Genomic DNA, 20380 nt, shown 5'->3' with positions numbered 1-20380 from the left:
TCACCTTTTCCTATTTTCCTCTACTCTGGAAGACCAGGACCCATTTCCCCAGAATATGCTAAAAGTAATGATTATTTCTATAATTCATTAATGTAAGACTACTGTTCAGTTAAACCATTAACCTAACTGTTACGCCATTTTGTCTCACTTCCTACAGTGTATTAAAATCTGTCAGAACATGTGTTTTAAACATTATACAATAATATAGAACTCTTATGTGATGCGTTAGCGCATTATTTTCCATAAACAACATTGTCATTTACTAATCGACTTGTTTGATTGGTTGGCCATTCACTGACTTGTGATTTCTTTGTGCAAAGAGTTGAGAGCTTGAGAAAGACTCACACGCTAAAACCGTGAAAGTTGGCAACTCTGTAAAAGCTATGCTAATACCATCTTCCTACGAACTGTTATACTTAACAACTTTTGGAAACTCCTGGTTTTGCAGTTAACTATCCTTCTCCAAATCCACTTTGTTTGGGGAACAGGACTGGAGAAAAAGCCCCATCATGATAATCAAAGCTGCAGTTTAGCACTGCTAAGATGGCTGGCCTGGAAAACCTCATAGCAGTGATGTAGTGCTGTTCAAGCAGCCAGCCCAAGAGGCCTTGTAGGTGTGGTGTAGCGTGACTCAAGTTGCCGGCACAAGAAGCCTCTTATCTGCAGTGAACTGTTACTTAAGTGCCGAGCCTGAGAAACCTCATAACTTCAGTGTAGTGTTGCTTAAGCAACCGGCCTGAGAAGCTTCAGAGCTGTGGTGTAGCATTGCTCAAGCAGCTGGCCTGAGAAGCCTCGAAGCTGTAATGTAGCATCACCGAAGCCTCCGGGCCAAGAAGCCTCACAGCTGCAGTGTAGTGTCACTTAAGCAGCCAGCATGAGAAGCCTCATAGCTATCATGTAGCACTGCTCAGGCAGCTGGCCCAAGAAGCCTCGTAGCTAAGGCGTAGCATTGCTCAGGCTGCCAGCCTGAGAAGCCTCGTAGCTGAAGTGTAGCATCGTTAAAGTGGCCGGCCAAGTAAATGTCACAGCTGCAGTGTAGTGTTGCCTAAGTTGTCAGCCTGAGAAGCATCATAGCTGTGGTGTAGCATTGCTCAAGCAAACCCTGCCCAAGAAGCCTCATAGCTGCGGTGTAGCATCACTCAAGCAGCCAACCCGAGAAGGCCGGTAACTGAAGTGTAGCATTGTCCGATACACTGCAACTACGACACTTCCTAGGCTGGCCTGAGGAGCTTTTTATGTGCAGTGTAGCACTGCCTCAGGAGCTGGCCCAAGACAGCCTCATAGCTGAAGCATTGCTCAGACAGCCAGCCAAAGAAGCCTCATAGCTGAAGTTTAGCATCATTCAGGCAGCCAGCCCAGGAAGTGTCATAGCTGCAGTGTAGTGTTGCTTAAGCAACCAGCCCGAGAAGCCTCCTAGCTAAAGTGTAGCATTGCTTAAGCAACCAGCCCAAGAAGCCTCCTAGCTAAAGTGTAGCATTGCTTAAGCAACCAGCCCGAGAAGCCTCCTAGCTAAAGTGTAGCATTGTTCAAGTGGCAAGCCCAGGAAATGTCATAGCTGCAGTGTAGTGTTGCTTAACTGGCTGGCCCAAGAAACTTCGTAGCTGCAGTGTAGCACTGCTCTATCAGCCAGGCTGACCGACCTTGTAGCTGCAGTGTAGTTTTGCTGAACTGGCCGGCCTAAAAAGCCACAGGGGAAAGTCACTCTTTCTTGCTACCTTGGCCGAAACAATAACAAAACTAATGAAACCAAAGTAAAGCATCAGCCATGACGTGTCAGTGTACTGCCAGCGGTACACACACACGTTCACATCACAGTGAAGATAATGATTAACGCTGTGTTGTTGTAAAGACTCTATTTGTATTCTCTCTGAGCTGTTGTGCCACTTCTGTACGACTTCCTGCTATGAATTGTTTTATATCCGTCGACTGGGGTGACAATGTCCTGTACACAATTTTAGATATAACTACTTCCACTCTTCATTGTCAAAAGAGGAAGAAAAAAGATATTCTCAGTAGGGCATGGAGTGAGCATAAAAACCTACTTTTTTGTCTCTGTTGAAATGTTTCACAATATTCCAATCAGCCTTGCAGCTTTCCCTGATTGAATGCGATGAGGCACTTATGGGCGATTTTTTTTTTCCTGCAAAGCGCACCCTGATTCACAATGCACCCATAAACACATGCGCAATTTTAAGCCATTCTTCACCCAGCAATGCGGTTAATGGATCTCTTGGTAATAACATCTGGGACATGCATTAACTGTCTTCCTTTTTCAGTGTTCACAATAAAAAAAAAAGATTCCGTCGACGGAGCACGCCAAACACGAAGACGGGTTTCTTGAAACGTGAATAGAGTGCGACAGGAGCACTGAGCGAGGAAGCGAGAATCTGGGCACGAGCCAAAAGGGCAGATTGAAGAAGTCCTGGGCACGCACTTTAAAGCGTGCGCTCCTAAATGACCTAGATAAATATGTTGAATTTCCTTGCCACACGAAAAAAAGCTATCAATTATTCATAATATGGAGGCTCCCTGAGAGCGAGGCGTTTTTGGGCGGAAAGCAAGTGAATGGCAGACACAGTGACTCGAGGCTGCTTTTTTTTTGCTTTGGGTTTCTGCTGATGCTGGTAATAAAACTAAACGTTTAAAAATGATGTATAAAACCTGCAGCCATCAAGAATGTAAACATCAAGCAGCTCCGTCCGGCTCATTTGGGTGTGTTTGTGAGAGAGAGCGTGTGTCCCGACCCAGAAAATCAGATGCACTTGATTATGTGTAATTTGTGCTATTTTGCTAGCTTGCAAAAGCAGATAAAACCTCTACAGCAGCCTAGATTTTGACATTATCTATAATTAAATGTGAATTCCCAAATGTTCTTTCCTTAAGTGTTTGCAGTCATTACAGAAGCCTTTTTAAATTCTTTACATCACAATACCACGCTATGCATGTAGGCCACGTCGCATCCACAGCATTCACACAGGCTACACGTGCTTCTTTTAGCAAGCAACTTTAAAAGGCTTTGATATATAATTAGTTCACACCCATCATTATTATCAAGGGTTAATATGCTGTTACTCATTTCCATTCAGAATTCAACCCTGTTTCATGAATGGTGGATGGGACCTCACTGAAGAAGACACGTTTTGTTTGTACTTAAGAATATACAATCTGCTCACTGTTTCCCTTCATGCATCTATGCATGATAAGGTAAGAGCAATTCTACGTCGTGTTGAAAACATGTCTGATGCAAAATCCTTGGCCTGAATCTTGGGATTGCATGGCTGAACCTGGGGGGGGGGTGTTTTCTATTGTGTCGTAGCTGGACTGAGCCATAAGGCGGGTCTTTAAGAGGGGGATGGGTGAATGAATGGGGTGTATGATAGATACATAGATAGACAGATAGACAGACAGACAGCCAGACAAATTGATTGGTTGGTTGACTGATTGACTGATAGATAGATAGATAGATAGATAGGTAGATAGATAGATAGATAGATAGATAGATAGATAGATAGATAGATAGATAGATGGACAGATAGATAGATAGATAGACAGACAGACAGATAGATTGGTTGGTTGACTGATTGATTGCTAGAAAGATACATAGATATATAGATACATAGACAGATAGACAGACAGATTAATTGTTTTATGAATTCAGTTATGCCACACGTTTCCATTCAATCAAGTACAGCAGAGTCAGTAAACACAGACGTTGTTATTTCAACATAAAGTTCAGAACAAAACTGAAATATTTCAGTTCAATATATTTGGGCTGGAATTCTCTTTGGATCAACATAAACAGTTTTCATTTATTAAAAACCTAAATTGTAATTGTCAACAAAGATCAGAACTGTCCAGGCTATGGTCTTTTCTGTGATACTTTGTGGAAATGAAAGCTCGCCATTAAAAAAAACGAGAGAGGAAAAACATGCCTTTGAACTTTGCGGTTGGCGAAGACTTTTGGAAAACGAATAGATCTTTAATCAAATCAAGCCTCACTTCTCGTCCATCTGAACCTCTTATTTTGGACATATCATCAGAAGAACCATTTCATTGGAAAAGACAGTTGTGCTTAGAAGAACGGATGGTAAAAGGGGAAGAGGACAAGCAACAAGATAGATGGAGACAATCAGAGGAACCATGAACAAGCCATTAAGAAGCCCGAAGACCTAAACAGAAGACAGGATATTCTGGAGAAACACCATCCAAATGGTTGCCAGGAGTCGGAATTGACTTGACAGCACTTAATAATAATAATAGCTTTTGAAGCGCTTTGCACCATCTCTCTTCCAATGGGAAATCAGTCTTGAGAGGTTGTGTGTGTCTGTACGTGGGAGGAATGTGCTGTTGTGGCTGGATATCATGTCTAGCAGTCTAGAATTTATAGTCAAGGTGACAGTTTTTGTTCCATTGTAATTCTCGCCATATGTTCAGTCTACATTAAAGGCAGTCCAAGACAATAAATAACTTAATCTTGCCAGTTTATCATAAATTCAAAATGAAAATGATAGTGGTAAATCCAACAAAACATTTTTGAGGTGTGGATGTATTGGGCATTCTTAGTGCATGCAATGAACAGCTGTTCTCAGTATGTCTGAATGCATTCATCCCAAATTCTGATTCATACTGAGAATACGTTTGAAGGATGCTTCTGCACCAAACGGAAATCAATACAGCATAAGAGAACTTCAAGACACATTTCTCCACAGAAAGCTTGCTCTGATTCAAGAATACTCCTCCTTTTCATTGTAATGCAGCACAGACCTGACTTTCGGAAAAGACACTTGTGCTTAGAATGTGCATCTTGTGAATGATTAAGCATGTTTAATTATCACCCATGTAGCAGGGGGCCCATGTCGAACCAAATGTACTGAACTCAAGTACATTGGAATAGCCTAAAGGCATTTATTTAACCAATAAAGCCAATCAGGCTGTTGGCAGAGCAGCGTGTGCCATTAAAATCTCCTCCACAGCAGCAAAGCTGGCAAACCATAGAGCATTCCTGCCCTCTACCTGTGGCCTGTGGCTACTGGAAATGCACATCCAGGCACGTTAGCATGCAAGGCGTATGTATGAATATTGTAGCTGTTTTCTTTCTCCTACAAGTGCTAAATGAATTTGATTCATCTTTTAAAATTTTACGAGAAGGCCATGTGCAAGGTCCTTTGTGGATTAAAATGGTTTCTTCTACCTCTCAAATATAGAAAACCACATGCTTGTCTGTGTATTCATGCATGCAGTCAAAAGCAGACACCGAAATAGACATGGAAATACATATTTGCATAAGTACTTTCGAGAAATAGCTTGAAAACTGAAAAAGGAAAAAGAAAACTGAGAAAAGAAACTGCTAGAAAGTGTTACAAGGGATAATAGAACATAACATTTTATACTGTAACCTGTCAGTATATTGGGTTTTATATTGGGTTTTCATGGAAAACAATTCAAAAGTAGTGGAAGTTAATCAGAATACGTTATTAGGCCTAAATACTGCTACCCTTTACAGTTTAAATACATACAGTATCTACATACAATGTGTATTTTCCATGCTGTCTCAGTAGAAACCGTACATGCAGACATTCAAATGTGCTACCATTTAAAGTTTGGTAAATGTAAGCATGCTTTAAGGCTTTGTCTCCTAATCTGAGCTTTAAGCTTTACTCAAATTATACAGAGATCACTGGTTTTCCAGGCAGCGATTAAGCCTAGTCCTGAACTACCTTCTCCTTTCAGTGGATAATCTCCATTCAGAATGCCGTGTAATCTGGGACTAGGCTCCATGTCTGGGAAACCAAGGCCAAGTCTATCAGAATTGACTAGGCTGAAACATCATACTGCCCAACAGGCAACATACAATTTGTACATGTTACTATGTAAGACTTGGTTTATGATAAACTCGGTGTGTGGTGCTGTTGCTAATGGTAGCCTCACTCTAATACATATAATGTACATGTATATTTTCCAAACTGAGAACGTGTTCAAACCTTGAATAAACATGTGTTTCATGTCCTGATCTTATATGGATAAAATTTAGCCAGACTCCACTTACACTTTTCACTAAAATGCGCTCCCAGTTTGACCAGATGAGCCCCATATCAGCCTTGTATTGTCCATTTGTTTGTGCTCTTTCCTATTCAGAGCTTGGTGGACGCATTTCTGTTTATGTAACTATATAAGGATATCAAAAATGCGTTCCATTTACACTTGTGTAATCGGATCACAATGCGTCCTGGGGCTGTTTACACCGGCTTTTCATCTGAACGTGATGCGATCAATGGAAACGCATAATGATGTAAGGTGTAAGCAGGCCTTGTTGAAGCTGATAGATAAAGGTAGAGATTATTTAGCATACAGTTTATAAGGATTGACTAAATGCCTCAGTCCCTGCTCTACACAATATGTACCTCAGGTGTGCCCAGTGCTGGTCCTGGAGATGTACTACTCTTCAGAGTTAAGTTCAACCAGTCTATCACACCTGATCCAGGTAAGGAAGACCTTCAGCGGCCTCTGAAGAATAAAGTCAGGTGTGTTCGATTTGAACTCTCCAGGGTGGAAGATCTCCAGGACCATGATTGCCCTGCTGAAAAAAAAACAGCACAGACCAGCATGCATTTCATAGTCATGCTAAATGACCATCATACCATCATTAAAAACACAACATATCACTGCTGACAAAACCTTGTCTTTTTTCAGTTTTTTACATTGTGTGTCGATTTCATGATGAATAGACCAAAAGAAGTGGCCCAAAATCACTTGGAAAAAAGTCTGGTTCCATTGAGTTACATTAAAAGTAAACTAGTTTTTTCCCTTCTCCTGTAAAGTTACCATTTTGAAGATTCACTGTTTTATTCCTACAACAATATATATGCTATAATATATGTAATATATATAATAGATATGCTGGTTTTCCTGGTGACCAGCAATGCTAGTTTTTCTAGCGGGGTGGACATTACAGTTTCCAAACTATCATAGTGGAAACACAGATAAACCATGCATTTTACATGTATGAAGTATATTTATCACATAGAAAATTTAATTATATGTTATTATAATGGTTTGTGGTTCTGTTTTCTTACTGGAGCTCTAAGCTTTCACCCAAATGAAACATGTTAGCATACAGGCTATCAGAATCCATTAGCCTCAGTGTCTGACAAGCTCGGTTAAAATAATATAACTGGCCCTTTAAGAAGCCGCGTCGCCATGGCTGCGGAGACCGGAACAAGCGTGCAGCTGTAAACGAAGGATGCTCCGAATTTATCCGTGCTTATTATCTGTGTTAATGTTGATACGATTAAAATGTATTGGATATCAGAACTGTTCTAAGACTTATTTCGAGCCCTATAAGCCGGTGTCTGTGGCTTTTCCAGGTTAGGTTGCTGCGCTTAACTCAAAAGGTAAGCTAACCGTCAACGTTAGTCCTCCAGCGTGAGCTAAATGCTAACTTATCTAGCAAGCCGAACTGTAGTTAGCATTGATAGTTAACGCTACTTATTGAGTTGTTTTTATACCCTTTTAATGTGAAAGAATGTTACTGTGCACTTACACACAAAGCTAAAGTTAGCTTCTTACTCGTCAGCTTTGTTTGCTAACTAGCTAGCGTACAATTTTTCGTTCCACCTTTAATGCTGCAGCCGTTCCGTTCCTCCGCCTGCATAGCTTCAGCTTTGAAATAGAACTGCTGCACCATTTAAGGTGGAACGGAGATCGAATGAGAAGACAACTTCAGCCTGGTGTTGAAAGCAGCTTAAGGCAAACAGCTAAAGTAGAAGCAAACATATTTACAAAAAGCTAACTTGAGAAGTAGCAATTAAACCAGCAGTGAAAGTCTGGCGTCCGCAAACTCCCTAATTCTGAGTTTCCTATAGAACTGCGCTTAAAGGGGAACTCCACCGATTTTTCGAAATTTTTTACATGATTAAATGGTTACCGTGTCAACAAGGTCATTCAGAGTGGTTTGGTGTGAACCTTCTGGAGTGAGGGTTTATCACAGTGGTGGTGATAAGAACCACCTCTAAAAGCGCCCTCACAGAAAGTTATTACATGAAATGGTTATGAATTCACTGTCGGATGTCTGAGAAATTGTTAGCCAAAGAATTATGGAGAAATTTAACCCCCGTTTAACTTCTTTCCACATTTAGCATCTAGCAGCATAAGAATGGATGTTTGTTAGCACCGTGCAAGGGTTGCTTTTGATCTAAAAAAAAGTGCCGAAGTGAGAGATGTGAGCAACAGTTTATCGAGGTGCTGAGCAAACAGAACAGAATGTAAACAAACAAATAAATAATAAATACAAGAATTGAGAGAGAGTGAAAGGGAACTGAGGAAGGAAAAAGTAACTTACTTTTCTCACAAATATACAAAAACAATACTGAGAAAAGAACAGCTCCATCCACGCTTTACTGAATTACATGGTACTGTCTCAGTGTAAGCAGTTACTTTTCATCATTTAGTATATGAGAGTATGCAGGCTCATTAGTTACTTAGCTAACAATTGCTGTTAGATGTTAATAGAGTTTTTTGTAGTAATAACACCTGAAGCAATCAGTCCAGTACCCCGAGCTGGGATATTACTGGAGCTCCCTAAGGTCTGGTGCAGGAAACATTGCCATAAACTCTTTAGAACATTGTCATCCTTGGGGTTACAACAGGGTCTTTGAAAATTTGGCATTTTTGTGCTGTTGTTCTGCCATTTCAGGTCCACACTATGACTGGCAATCCAGTGGACTGCACTGTGAAGTCCCCGGTGGCCCTGCAGATAGGGGACGTAGTGTCAGACTCGTTCCGTCCTGGTGTTTACATAACTGATGTTGTGTTTGGAGAGCCAGTCAACGTAAGTGCTTTATCTTTAGAAAGGTGAGTTATATAGCTCGGTCTTTGGTCCTTGAGGTAACTTGTAACCTACACTGGAGTGGCCTTTAGAGCTGGATGAAGGCGGGATCTCTTTTAAAAATGATTAAATCCTTAGAAGTTGCATTTTCTAAGACATTTCAGCCAACAGTTAACAGTTCTGGATCCTGGAGTCATACAAGCATTGATTAGTCCAAATGCCAGTTTAATTACTAGTTTTTAATCATGACCCCTCTGTCCAGCTGTAATTGTGATAAATCACCATTCAGTAAAATATGAAATTGCTTTTTTCTCATTAGATTGGTGCATTTCCTATAGTAATTAGATGTTCTGTGGTAAGTTTTTTGATGAAATAGACAATTTATGCGAAGACAGTTGTCTGCAGTGTTGATTATGGACAAAAGTCGACACATTTGTGTGTCATTTGCTTAAAGACAAAGACACTCTGAAGTGCTCATTCTGACAGGTTGTAATTCACTAGATTTGACTTCTATCCTTTGATTAAAAAAAACTCAGATGGAACTTTGAGAAACAGCAGAAACCATAATGCACTGGTCACCAATCCTGGTCCTGGAGTCTATATTTCTGCAGAGTCTAGCTCCAATCACAAGCTGCCCCATCTCCTCCAGCTTAATAATGTCTTCACAAGACCGTGATTGGCTGGATCAGATGCATTAGGGTTGGGTTAAGGTGGTTGGGAATCAGATTAAAGGCAGGTAGAATAATCAGTTATGTAAATTTTTCATTCTGGCCTTACAAGAGTTATAGAAGTATTTGATGAATGGTGGGTGAAATAGTTCCTTACCCGAATTAAGACTCCTTATGAACTAGTTTTGCTATAATAATAATAATAAAATATATAATAATATGGCACTTTTCATTTTAATTCTAAAATCTCAACATGCTTTACACAGAAACATTGGAAAGATAAAAGAGTCTGAATAAAATAGTAGCATAATTACAAACACCAGGAGAAAGTGATTAAGTTTACATGCACACAATTAAGTTATTAGTCAGTCTTTGAAGCTGACCCAAACCAAGACGTTTGTTAGAAGAGGTGTTTGAAAGACTCTTCCATTTATAGTCCTGTTTACATGCATTACAGTGGAGCTCAATGGTTTTGGGGAAAATATCTATTTTCAATTTTTCTGACCCGTAGTTAATATTATTTGATATACATTTGCATCCATGCCTTGTATTTTTGGCCATTAAGATCAGCATGTCCACTTTTTTCCTGGCTTAAGGCATGAACACTGAAGATAGTGTGCTAGACTGCCAGTTAGTTGTGTTGTCATGTTCACTGCACATGAGTGTTTGGTGGTCTCTGATTGGTCTAACTCATCTGGAGGCAGTTCACAAACTGTGTGTTAATGGGGTCAATTTACCCAGTTAAAATTTAAGGCAATGTTGTTGATGATATAGACTGTAAAACAAAAATGATACAAAATGATTAATCCTACATTTAAGCATAGTTAGATTTTACAGCAGTAAAAAACACCCACTTCATGGAGCTTTTTAATACACTTATGAATATGTAATGCTGTCTATTTCTGACTAAATTTTTAACATGAAGGCATCTCTTCCTCTCTGCTGAAGTGCTTCCCTGTCACCTTTTGTGACTCGTGTTTATTTTGGTGGCAAAAAACTTTCATAACAGGTGTCAAAGTAAAAAGAAAAAAAGCAAAATTTCACAGTGTGCCAGTCAGTGGAGAGATCTAATGGTTTGCAAATCTATCGGTAAGGTATCAGCTTCCACCACGGGTTCATTTAAGTCGGCTAAGACCTTAGTCAGACCCTGACAGGCATATCATGCTGGTTACATGATCGTAGCTTAGACTAGCAGTCATAGACAAATATTGAATCGTTAGTGCACATGTTAAAGTAATTACTGAGCCTAAAATGAGCTTTGTCCAGTACAGTAGCTTATTCGATTGTCTGTATGAATCTCCTCTTTTTTGTCACTGGTCATCTAGATTCAGGAGATTTCTTTCAAGAACTCGTACACAGCCTTTTTGACGGTGCGCGTGCTGAGGAAGGAGGTGGGGAGCGAGGATGGCTCGGCTAAGTGGGTCACCTGTGTGAGAAATCACTGTCTGATGGCCAACCCACACACTGAAGAAGGATCACAGGACTACTTCTCCATCTACAGACAGCAGGTCAGGCTGACCCACTTCAGAGAGAGGGAGAGGGAGTGAAAGACTGAGGCGCAGAGTACCTCCTCAGTACCAGTAAATGGCTGAAAGCGAGAGATGCCCACATTTGTGAGGGGGGTAAAGGAAAGGCACTTAATGAAAAACTTATCGGTAAAAAGTTCCCAAGAATCACCTTTAGGACATTACCTTTGCGGAGAATTTAAAATTTGTGAACCCTCATCAAAGGAAAAGGCAAAGGAACCTTAGAACTTTTAAAATCATGTCAGTTCTACAGTGTTCAAAGATCTTTTTTTTTCCCAGCTACTCAGTTCATTTACATCTCTAGGGACCCTATTTGCTCAGACTTTGATCTCAGAATTTTTTTTTGGTAATTATCCCCTTAATTTGGTGAGATCAGCCTCCCCTGATGCTGTTTTGTTCAGTTTCAAAGGCTGCCTAATGCTATGCTAATGTATCAATGTCCCCAGATTATCTCTGTGTTAAGTGGTCGAATAAGGAGAGATGATTTGCTGCATGCAGCTGTTTGACTCATAAAATGTACACTGATACTGAAACCCAGCTGTGCTGGAGCCTCCTTATCCCCGTGATTTGCGCCGAGCCGTCTTTGATCTTTAACATCAAACGCTTATTCATATGGCTTATACATCACAATTGCTGTAAATTCTCATTTACGATGCATGTCGAGCCATGTGAAAATTACCCTGTGGTGACGCTGCAGTGAGACATTTGTTAACGTGTTTGGGAAAGCATGGAGTTTTTCCATCAGACTAAACTGATATCATTTTCAAAGTTGTCATGCTTAGTCAGCATCTGTTAGGGGTGGGCAGTAAGACGATATCTTAGGGTTATTTATTACAGAGAGCCTTTAAAAAAAAAGAAAAAAAAACACCACCACCATGTAACTGCATAGTAACAAGTACACTGTTGGAAAAGAATGTACAGTGCAGGTACATTTTACGTTCGTCAAGGTACAAACAATGTAAATAGGCCTTCCAAGGTACAACAGTGGTTTTAAGGTCCAATTGTGCACCTTAAATGAGTTTTTCCAATTGAAAAGTACGTATTTATACCTTTTCATGATCTGATGTTTTAAAACAGAACAGTAAAATAAAATCCTGGAGATGAGACGGGGTGTGTGGAATCAATACAGCTTAGAAAATATAATTTCAGTGGTTTATGGTACAGTTATGTTCCCTGACTAAAGGTACTGAGATGTACCCTTGAGGGTAAAACCCCAGTGACAAGAGGGGAACTGCCCCAGTGACAGTTTTGTATCTTTATTTCTAAAGGTGTAGTTGATTATGACATCATTTCATTTTATTTAAATGTATTTATTGATTTTTTCAATTGATAGTTTTCATTGTGTTTCCTCTTACAATTTAATTTCTTTTTGCAAACATAAAAAATAAATGATTGTAAGAAAGAAATCATAGTTTTTTTTTTCATAGTCTTATTTATGGCTAATAATGTTTTGCTGATTAAATGTTTTTGCTTGGAAACCTAAAAAAAAACAATATCTTTATACATATTTTGCTTTGTAAAAATGTAATCAAGGATCATGATGATATATTTAGTAGTGAGCGATACGCAATTTCATTCAGTATACCAGTTGAAATTCTTCCTGCAGTATAAGTTTTGTCATAACCGTTATTCCAGTGTGCCGTAAATAGGCACAGATAACGCAACATACAAGCAGTGCAGACTGTGCTATGTTAGTCTCTTTAGCTGAGTGGAGGAGTCAGGGGTGATTCAGGCTGTCAGTCTCTGGGCCTTGTGCGCAAAACAAGCCGTCAGCCGTCTTGTACTAATAGTGTGAACATGTGTGATATTTTCCAATTTCCACCAGGGTCTTACAGTCAGAAATTTGCTGAAGCTGAAGTTGCCCCTTATTCAGAATACCTGTTCCACCTTAAATGGTGCAGCAGTTCCGTTCAGGAGCCTGTACAGGTGCCAGAAAGTAACTGTTGCTCCATTTAAAGTGGAAAAGAAAATTGGAACAAAAAACTGAAATAACAAGCCAACTTCAGCCTTATTGAAATTCATTCAGTTTAGATAGATAATAGATTTAAATAAATAGATAAAATATATTTATCTGTATTGTGGCTGTCCAAAGAAAAACATGTATCTCCAAAATGGTAACTTGAGATTAACATTTAATATTAGTTAAGGTAAAGAGATTTTATTCCAAGTGATCTTGGAATAAAGCGTTTTTATTGATTCAGTTATCGTCAATTTTCACACAGTGTAAAGGGTCGCTGCCGTGTTCAAATGGTGTAGAAAGATAAAAATCGACAAAAATGGAGATGCCTGGTTTTTTGGACAGTGATGATATGTTGTTCACTCTTTACCATTTTGCACAATAAAAGTATTTAAAAAATGGTTCTTATTAAAAATCAAGGGACGCCAGGCCTACAAATTTTTTTGGCCATACTGTTCATTACTAGATATCGCCCACTCTAAGCACCTACAACATCCTACGTGTATGGAGACTAGTTATTCACTGATATGGGAATTTTTAGGTACATCTGCTGGTGCCAATACATAAAAAATGATGAAAGTTAGAAATTGTGAGGAAATACACCTGGATTTGCTATACAGAGAAATAGAATGTTTAAAGGGAAAAATGAATAGAAAGCAGATATTTTAGCACAGTAGCCAAGCATCACCAAAATGTTCTGCTCTTATGGAGTACAATAAATATCAGTCAAATCTAAACGGCTGTCTGATGCTGATTTTTTTTCTTAGAATAGAGTGTTTAATTTAGAATTGAAGTCGTGTCTGAAATTGGTATCCAGTGCATTTTTGGGGTTATTTTTGTTGTACATTGTGAAGCTCTTTGTGTAGCCTCCACAGAATTATTACATTGTTTATCTAGCAGTGAAAAGAAAGCAGGCATAGAGGGTTGAAACCACACAGGTATTTTCTGGGGGCTTTTGTGGAGAAACCGTCTGTCATGAATAAGCTCAACTAATTAAATGAATAAGCAAAAACAGTCTCCCCTGAGCCGAGGAGTTGATCAGTAAACTTAACCGTAACGTAAACGTGCTTGTAGAGCTTAAAATATGATAGACAAAAAGTCAGGGACAGTTGTCAGTTTGATTTTGCACTTAAATCTAGAAATATCACATTCAGTGGCAAATAAATTGAACAGTTTTTACTTTTATTTCTTTAGCTGCTTGGTCTCACTTGAAGGTTACTTGACCTTGATTTTAGTTTTCCACTATGGATTAAAAGCAGGGGTGTTCAACTCTGGTCCTGGGGGGCCGCTGTCCAACACCATTTAGTAATTTTCCTGCTCAAACACTACCAGTAAACCAGATTTGCATCATCAGCGTTTGAACAGTGAAATTACCAAACTAGGCTGGACACCAGCCCTCCAGGACCAGACTTGAACACCCTTGGTTTAAAGCACACGTGTCAGGATCCAGTCCTCGTGGGCCAAAACGCTGCAGATTTCAGGACACTGTCTCTCTAAACACACCTGATTCAGCTCATCAGCTAATTAGCAAATCCTTCATGAACTGAACTCAGATTGTTAGATGAGGGTAAACGCTAAGCTCTGCAGCACTTTGGTCTGGATGGGCACCACAGTCTGACATGCCTGGTTTAAAGTCTTAAATCCATCACAGTATTTCTGCTTCACTTTACTAACGGCTCCTCTTTTGTTGTGTTTTCTGGATGTGACTGACAGATGCTGACACAGCCAGATAACGTTACTACAGTGCGGCTCATACAGAGGCAGCCCTCGTCCGTCTGGCTCAATTTTAACATTGAGGAGATCAAAATCTACCCACTTGTGCATGAAGTGAGTATAAAGCAAGGACACTCCTTTATGACTGTTTCTTAAGGTGATAGTTTGACTAAAATCAACTTAATACAATACTTCCCTCTCCCCAAATGCAGCCGATCATCCAAGACATGTCTGTTTTTAAGTGTTTTCTGTTTTAGTTTTGCACTGGAGCTGCAAGGCAACAAGTAATCAGCGTGCAAACTGCATACCTAAATCATCACACACTTGCCTCAAAGTACGTTACATAGCTAAAAACAGTAGTAGTAGCCCTTGAAGTAAGAATTTTGTATGTGCTTTTGTCCATTTTTGTAGATAATTGTATATCATACAGTTTGAGACCACACAATACTGAATATAATGACATATAACACAACACTAAACATATTATAGAGCAGTACATTTCTACACCACATAAACAAGTCCATTTGAGAATGCATTATAGTTGAAAATGCTGAATGCATCAATTATTTGTAAGCTATATTAGCCATGTAGCTCCAAAGCAAAAATAAAGAAGCAAACTTCAGACACCAAATATGTCTCGACTGATTAACAAATGGGGTAAGTTAGAAAAACGTCACAGGTGTCTTTATGGCAGAGAGCTTTAAATTACAGCAGATACATCATTAAAAACCTGTTTATTTCACTTGCTGGTTAGCCAGTTGGCTATTTTAGCTACAACACTTGTATGGTGAGTTTTCCTGCCTTTCTTTCTCCAGGACTCTGAGAGGGATGTTCCTTCCTGGTTATCTACCATCACACCTGTTGAGGAGCCTCTTGATTTGAATGTAAGTGTTCTAGTGTTCCACAATGTATAATTTCAATACTTTTAATGAAAATTCAGTACTTTTATGGTACCAACTGAATTACCTCAGTTTTACAGAGTATCTGAAAATTATCATTCAGTATCCAGTTTGCATAGTTAAGCAGCCAGTCAACATCAGTGAACAAAAAGGCCTGCTTGTTCCAAAATCTTGAATGCTGAATGTCTAATTTATATTCCTTATGCATGCTATTAACCACACTTCCTGATCAGTCTGCAGCCCATCATAGTCTGTAAACACTAAGCTTGGAAGATAATGTGAATTTAGACAAATAATTATCATCTGCAGAATTATCGCACAAACAAACAATAACATCGTGGTCCAAATTCAGTTACGCAATGCCACACAAGTGTTACAGAGCCTTACCCTGTAGCTTGCATTTTCTTGATAGTAGTGTAATTATCATGTAATTACTAACTGAGATAGCATGTATAATTTTACTTAGTAACTTATAATAATAAATACATTCTGCACAGATAGCATGCAACACTGTTAACATCCAGTGGCGCTCTACGTCCGTTTGGTTGAAAATTAGAGAGTACATCTCATGTTACAGAGTTTCTCTGTTTCATTTGCAAATTCTCCAGAGAGTTCAGCAGGAAAATCTGTTATCTTTCCAAATGTCATTCAAAATATATATGTATGTTGTTCATAAGTTGATGCTCTGTTTGCTTCATCTATAATTTTCTATTACACACATTTTTATTTAGCCAACAATAAATTTGAATGATTGCATGAGGGGAATGGTTGAAAAAAGGCAAAGCAGTTAAAAAACAAACAAACAAACACGTAACGCAGGTGGCATGTATAAGAGAGTGAGAAAAAACATAATTTGCACAATATTAGCACTTAAATTGTAACGGTAATCAATAATATATATTATCAGCCCAAAGCTCCAGCACCACACACTAATTTTTCTGGTCTAAGCCACACCTGCATTCAGTTTGTAATTTAAAAAGAGTTATCGATAAACATACTGACCACAATTGCTGCATCTTCTTTTCCATTAAGCTTCTGACATTTAAATTAAAAAAAAAAAACAAGGCCTACCTGTAACTGTATTTACATACAGGACAGCCATGCTTCTGTCACAGTCCACTGTAATGAAATCCTATCAATATGTAGCCTGTTTTTACCTTCTCTACAGTGTGATCGATATTGTTACACTGTGGTGCCATGTACTGCCATTCTTCATCCTCCTAGAATGATTAAAAATGACTGAAAAAAATATTCCATTCATGTTGCATTGATGTTGGAGTTACTGACCCTATCCCTGTGTGTCAGTTTGGGCACTGTACCCTATATTCTTTCTCTTTACTCTGTATTCCACTATGCAGTGCCTGGATTTTTTGTAGGGTAGAGTTTTAAATCTAACAAAGGGGCTTAACAGTATATTTCATAAGTTGATCATCAACAACATATTGGCCTTTGCGATATTGGTATTGCAGAAGATTGCAGTGTACAAACAAGCCTTCCAACCTGACCAATCAGATCATCTAGAGAATCTAGAATAGTGTTTATGTGAGTCTCAAGGTCTCCATATAAACTATATATAACTAAAGTAAATCTTTTGTTTTAGTTAAAATTAATGCAGAACAACTTTATTCATGTTACATTATTGTTGACCAGTACATTTTTGATGTATTTCAAAGTGTATCATGATCATAATACGCAGAAAATATAATCACAGTATTAATATTTTGTCTGTGTTGTCCAGCCCTGTTGAGTGGTTTAGTGGTTTTGCCCAAAAAAAGATAAGACAAATTATGGCATAGGATCTCATGTCATTTAAATTGAATAGCCTCCATACAAGCATATGCTAACTTTAAAATAAAAAAAAATAAATAAACAGGTTTTTGCTATATTTGTGCCAGCTATTTCTTAGTGTGTCGGCTACTTTTAACACTTAAAATTGTAGCTTCCTCTGATGGCTCCAGCTCCAGCGTACAGCAGCCTGTGGTCATACACAATGAAAAGGCACAAATTAAGATGCAGTTTTTGTTCTGCTAGGGACTTCCTGACCCAGACGAAGTGTCATCCAGCATTCAGCAGATGTGGGCACTCACTGAAATCATGCAGTCCAGCCAAACCTCAGCCTCAATCGGCCGCTTTGACGTAAGTCACTGTTTCAACACTGTGAAAATGTGTCTTAACACTGATTGCGATCACGTCAAACAGTTCTCTTTTTCACTAGCATGCCTTATGAAACATCTAGGATTTCATCCCAGACTTTGAAGGTTAATGTGGGCTTTTGAAATGTTAAAAGACAGAAAAGTTATCATTAAGACATTTGGGGCAGAAATCAGAGGGCAAAAGATTTGCAGTGTACAAGATGTTAAAACAGTGGAGATGTTTACCTTGAACAAACTAGAAGTGCATGACAGCACTGCCACATTTGCTCCTAAAAGCCATTATTAAGATGGACCTAAAAATTGTGGCTTATATGGTAGTTTTTCATGAATTTCTTCATATAAAGTTAGTTTGTCTGCTGTAATCAAATCAACCTTGTTGTGACTTTATTGGTCATTTCAAGCTATTTGTAGAGGACATACTTTCAGCCAGATTAGCTGTATATTTTCTGTAGACTATCAACCCAAAATACCATAAAGTTATTATAATGAAATTTGTAGTAAGCTCATAAGATATCTAACAATTTGTGTTATTTTTTTGCTACTAGAGGTATTACATTCTAAGAAATCTGGGTTGAAAAGAGTCATCAGTGTATTAAACTAATTCATAATAGTCCCCCAACCAAAGACATCCAGCAGACAGTGGTCCTGTGGTCAGAATCTGACTTCAGGGCTTTAGGATGGCAGGTCTGATAACAACGTTAGCACAGGAAAAGAGGGAGCAGCTTGTAGAGCTTGATTGAGAAACTGAGAAAGAGGGCTACTGACTGTGACATACAGTTGAAGGTTCAATGTTTTGTTGATTTTAAATAGACAATAATTTAACACATCCTACAGGGAACAAAGTTAAATATGGAATTTTTCTACAATTTATAGATTTTTTTTCTGTTTATTTGCTGAGTTTCACATAGTAGAAAAAACGGCTCAGGCCACATTTGATGTTTTTTTTTTTTCCCCAATACGTTCAATTCAGCAATATACAGTAACTGTGTCTTAAAATGTGTAGTAATGTGTTCTCTGTAGAGGCTGTGTTATGTGTTAACTTATTTTCACTTACACAATCAACAAAATATGTCATTTGACCAGGAGCAGCCAAATATTTGTATATAATGTATGTCGTGTATAAACTCAGTCTGTCTTAAAAAGGTATTTAAAAGCATTTAAATTAATTAGTTTTTTTTTCTAGCAACACTGTACAACAACTACACAATGACTACCATAAAATGTGCTTCTTCTTCTCTTATTATTTCCAGGTGGACGGCTCTTATGACATCAACCTGCTTTCGTACACATAACAGGAAGTGACGGTCATTGCAGAAGTAGCCATGTAGACAGAAGCTGCAGGAAAGCATGTGACATTATTGACCATTGTATGGTGTGCAACTATATAAGACAAGTGATTCATGACACGTACTAATGCGGAAAGCAAGCTTGAAAAATGTTTCTTTATTTGCTTATTTATTTGCGTTTATGTAATGTATAACTACTAAAGCAGAGGTGAAGTCCTCAGGGCTTCAACTGTAAAACTGGCTCATTTTTATAGCTGACGAGTCTATATGAACCATATTTCCTTTAACATATGGCTATGTTCTTCCGGCTTTATGTACCATTGATATAATATTTTACAAGTGCATACCCAGTCATTTAACATGCTTATTTGATGACAGCATTCTCAGTTTTAGGATTATAATGTGCATAATCAAAACTGGTACCTTGGATTTCACAGACCATCTAGAGTTATGTTTAAATCTAAAGACTATTTAACTATATATATTAAACAGGCATGAGGAAAAGAAATGAACTCTCAGATAATTTTGAGCTCTTCTGATACACAGCAAGCTCAGGAGTCCTCAGTGAATTCTGCTGTAAGAATGAGATTCGCTGTGTCGCTTTTTGCCAATTTAGAGCAAAATTGACTTTAAATTGATATCAGAGTAAAATTGACAGTCATTATACTATTACTTTTTTATTAATATTTAATTAATATTACTATTAAAATAGACTTAAGGTTTTAGAACATTGTTGTCAGAAGAAAAAATATATTACTAAATCAAGATGTGACAAATCACCATGGGTGTTTTGGACAATCTCTACTAATTACTGTTAAATACACCATTTTTTAAGGTATAAGTTATAAGTAAAGGCAGTGATGTGTGTGGGTGTGTATGTATATATATATATAAATTGTTCCTTTCTACGGTGGAACTAGTTGTAAATGGTTCTTTAAAGAAAAAAAAAAGCCAAAAAGGGCTATTGTTACATTTATTTATTTATTTGTTTGTTTGTTTGTTTCTTTAATTATTTATTTATCTATTCATCCATCTATCTATCTATATATAAAATAAACTACCGCCCCTGTTTTGGGAACAATAACTTTTTGTGCCCTTTTTTTTTATTATTATTGTTTACAGCTCATTCATAGCATTGTAAAATAATGTTATTTATCATAGCTATTGGTGAAGCTGGAAGCTGTGAATTCCACCTCTAAAACCCCACCCACCAGCAAACCCCACCTACAACCCCCACTCAAGTGAATAAATGATGAAGAGGGAAAACAGACATATTTCAAAAAGGCTATCTTTCAAAATGGATTGCAGCAGTGTCCTCCAACAAGAGCCCAGTGGTTAGAAAGTGTAAGTGAAA

The 20380-nt window shown here is 38.3% G+C and overlaps 1 protein-coding gene across 1 annotated transcript; it reads left to right on the top strand.

The window, feature by feature from the left end:
• The first annotated feature begins 7207 nt into the window (after window positions 1–7207).
• Window positions 7208–20154, top strand: nicn1 (nicolin 1). The gene is made up of 7 exons (XM_036560196.1): window positions 7208–7391; window positions 8693–8827; window positions 10818–11000; window positions 14689–14802; window positions 15504–15572; window positions 17619–17723; window positions 18991–20154. Exons 2-7 carry the CDS (start codon window positions 8702–8704, stop codon window positions 19030–19032), a joined length of 639 nt encoding a protein of 212 aa, XP_036416089.1. The 5' UTR covers window positions 7208–7391; window positions 8693–8701; the 3' UTR covers window positions 19033–20154.
• The last annotated feature ends 226 nt before the right edge of the window (window positions 20155–20380 follow it).

The sequence above is a fragment of the Colossoma macropomum genome, unplaced genomic scaffold, assembly GCF_904425465.1.
Source record: "Colossoma macropomum unplaced genomic scaffold, Colossoma_macropomum, whole genome shotgun sequence".
Taxonomy (NCBI): Eukaryota; Metazoa; Chordata; class Actinopteri; order Characiformes; family Serrasalmidae; genus Colossoma; species Colossoma macropomum.
This window is presented reverse-complemented; position numbering and strand designations above follow the sequence as displayed.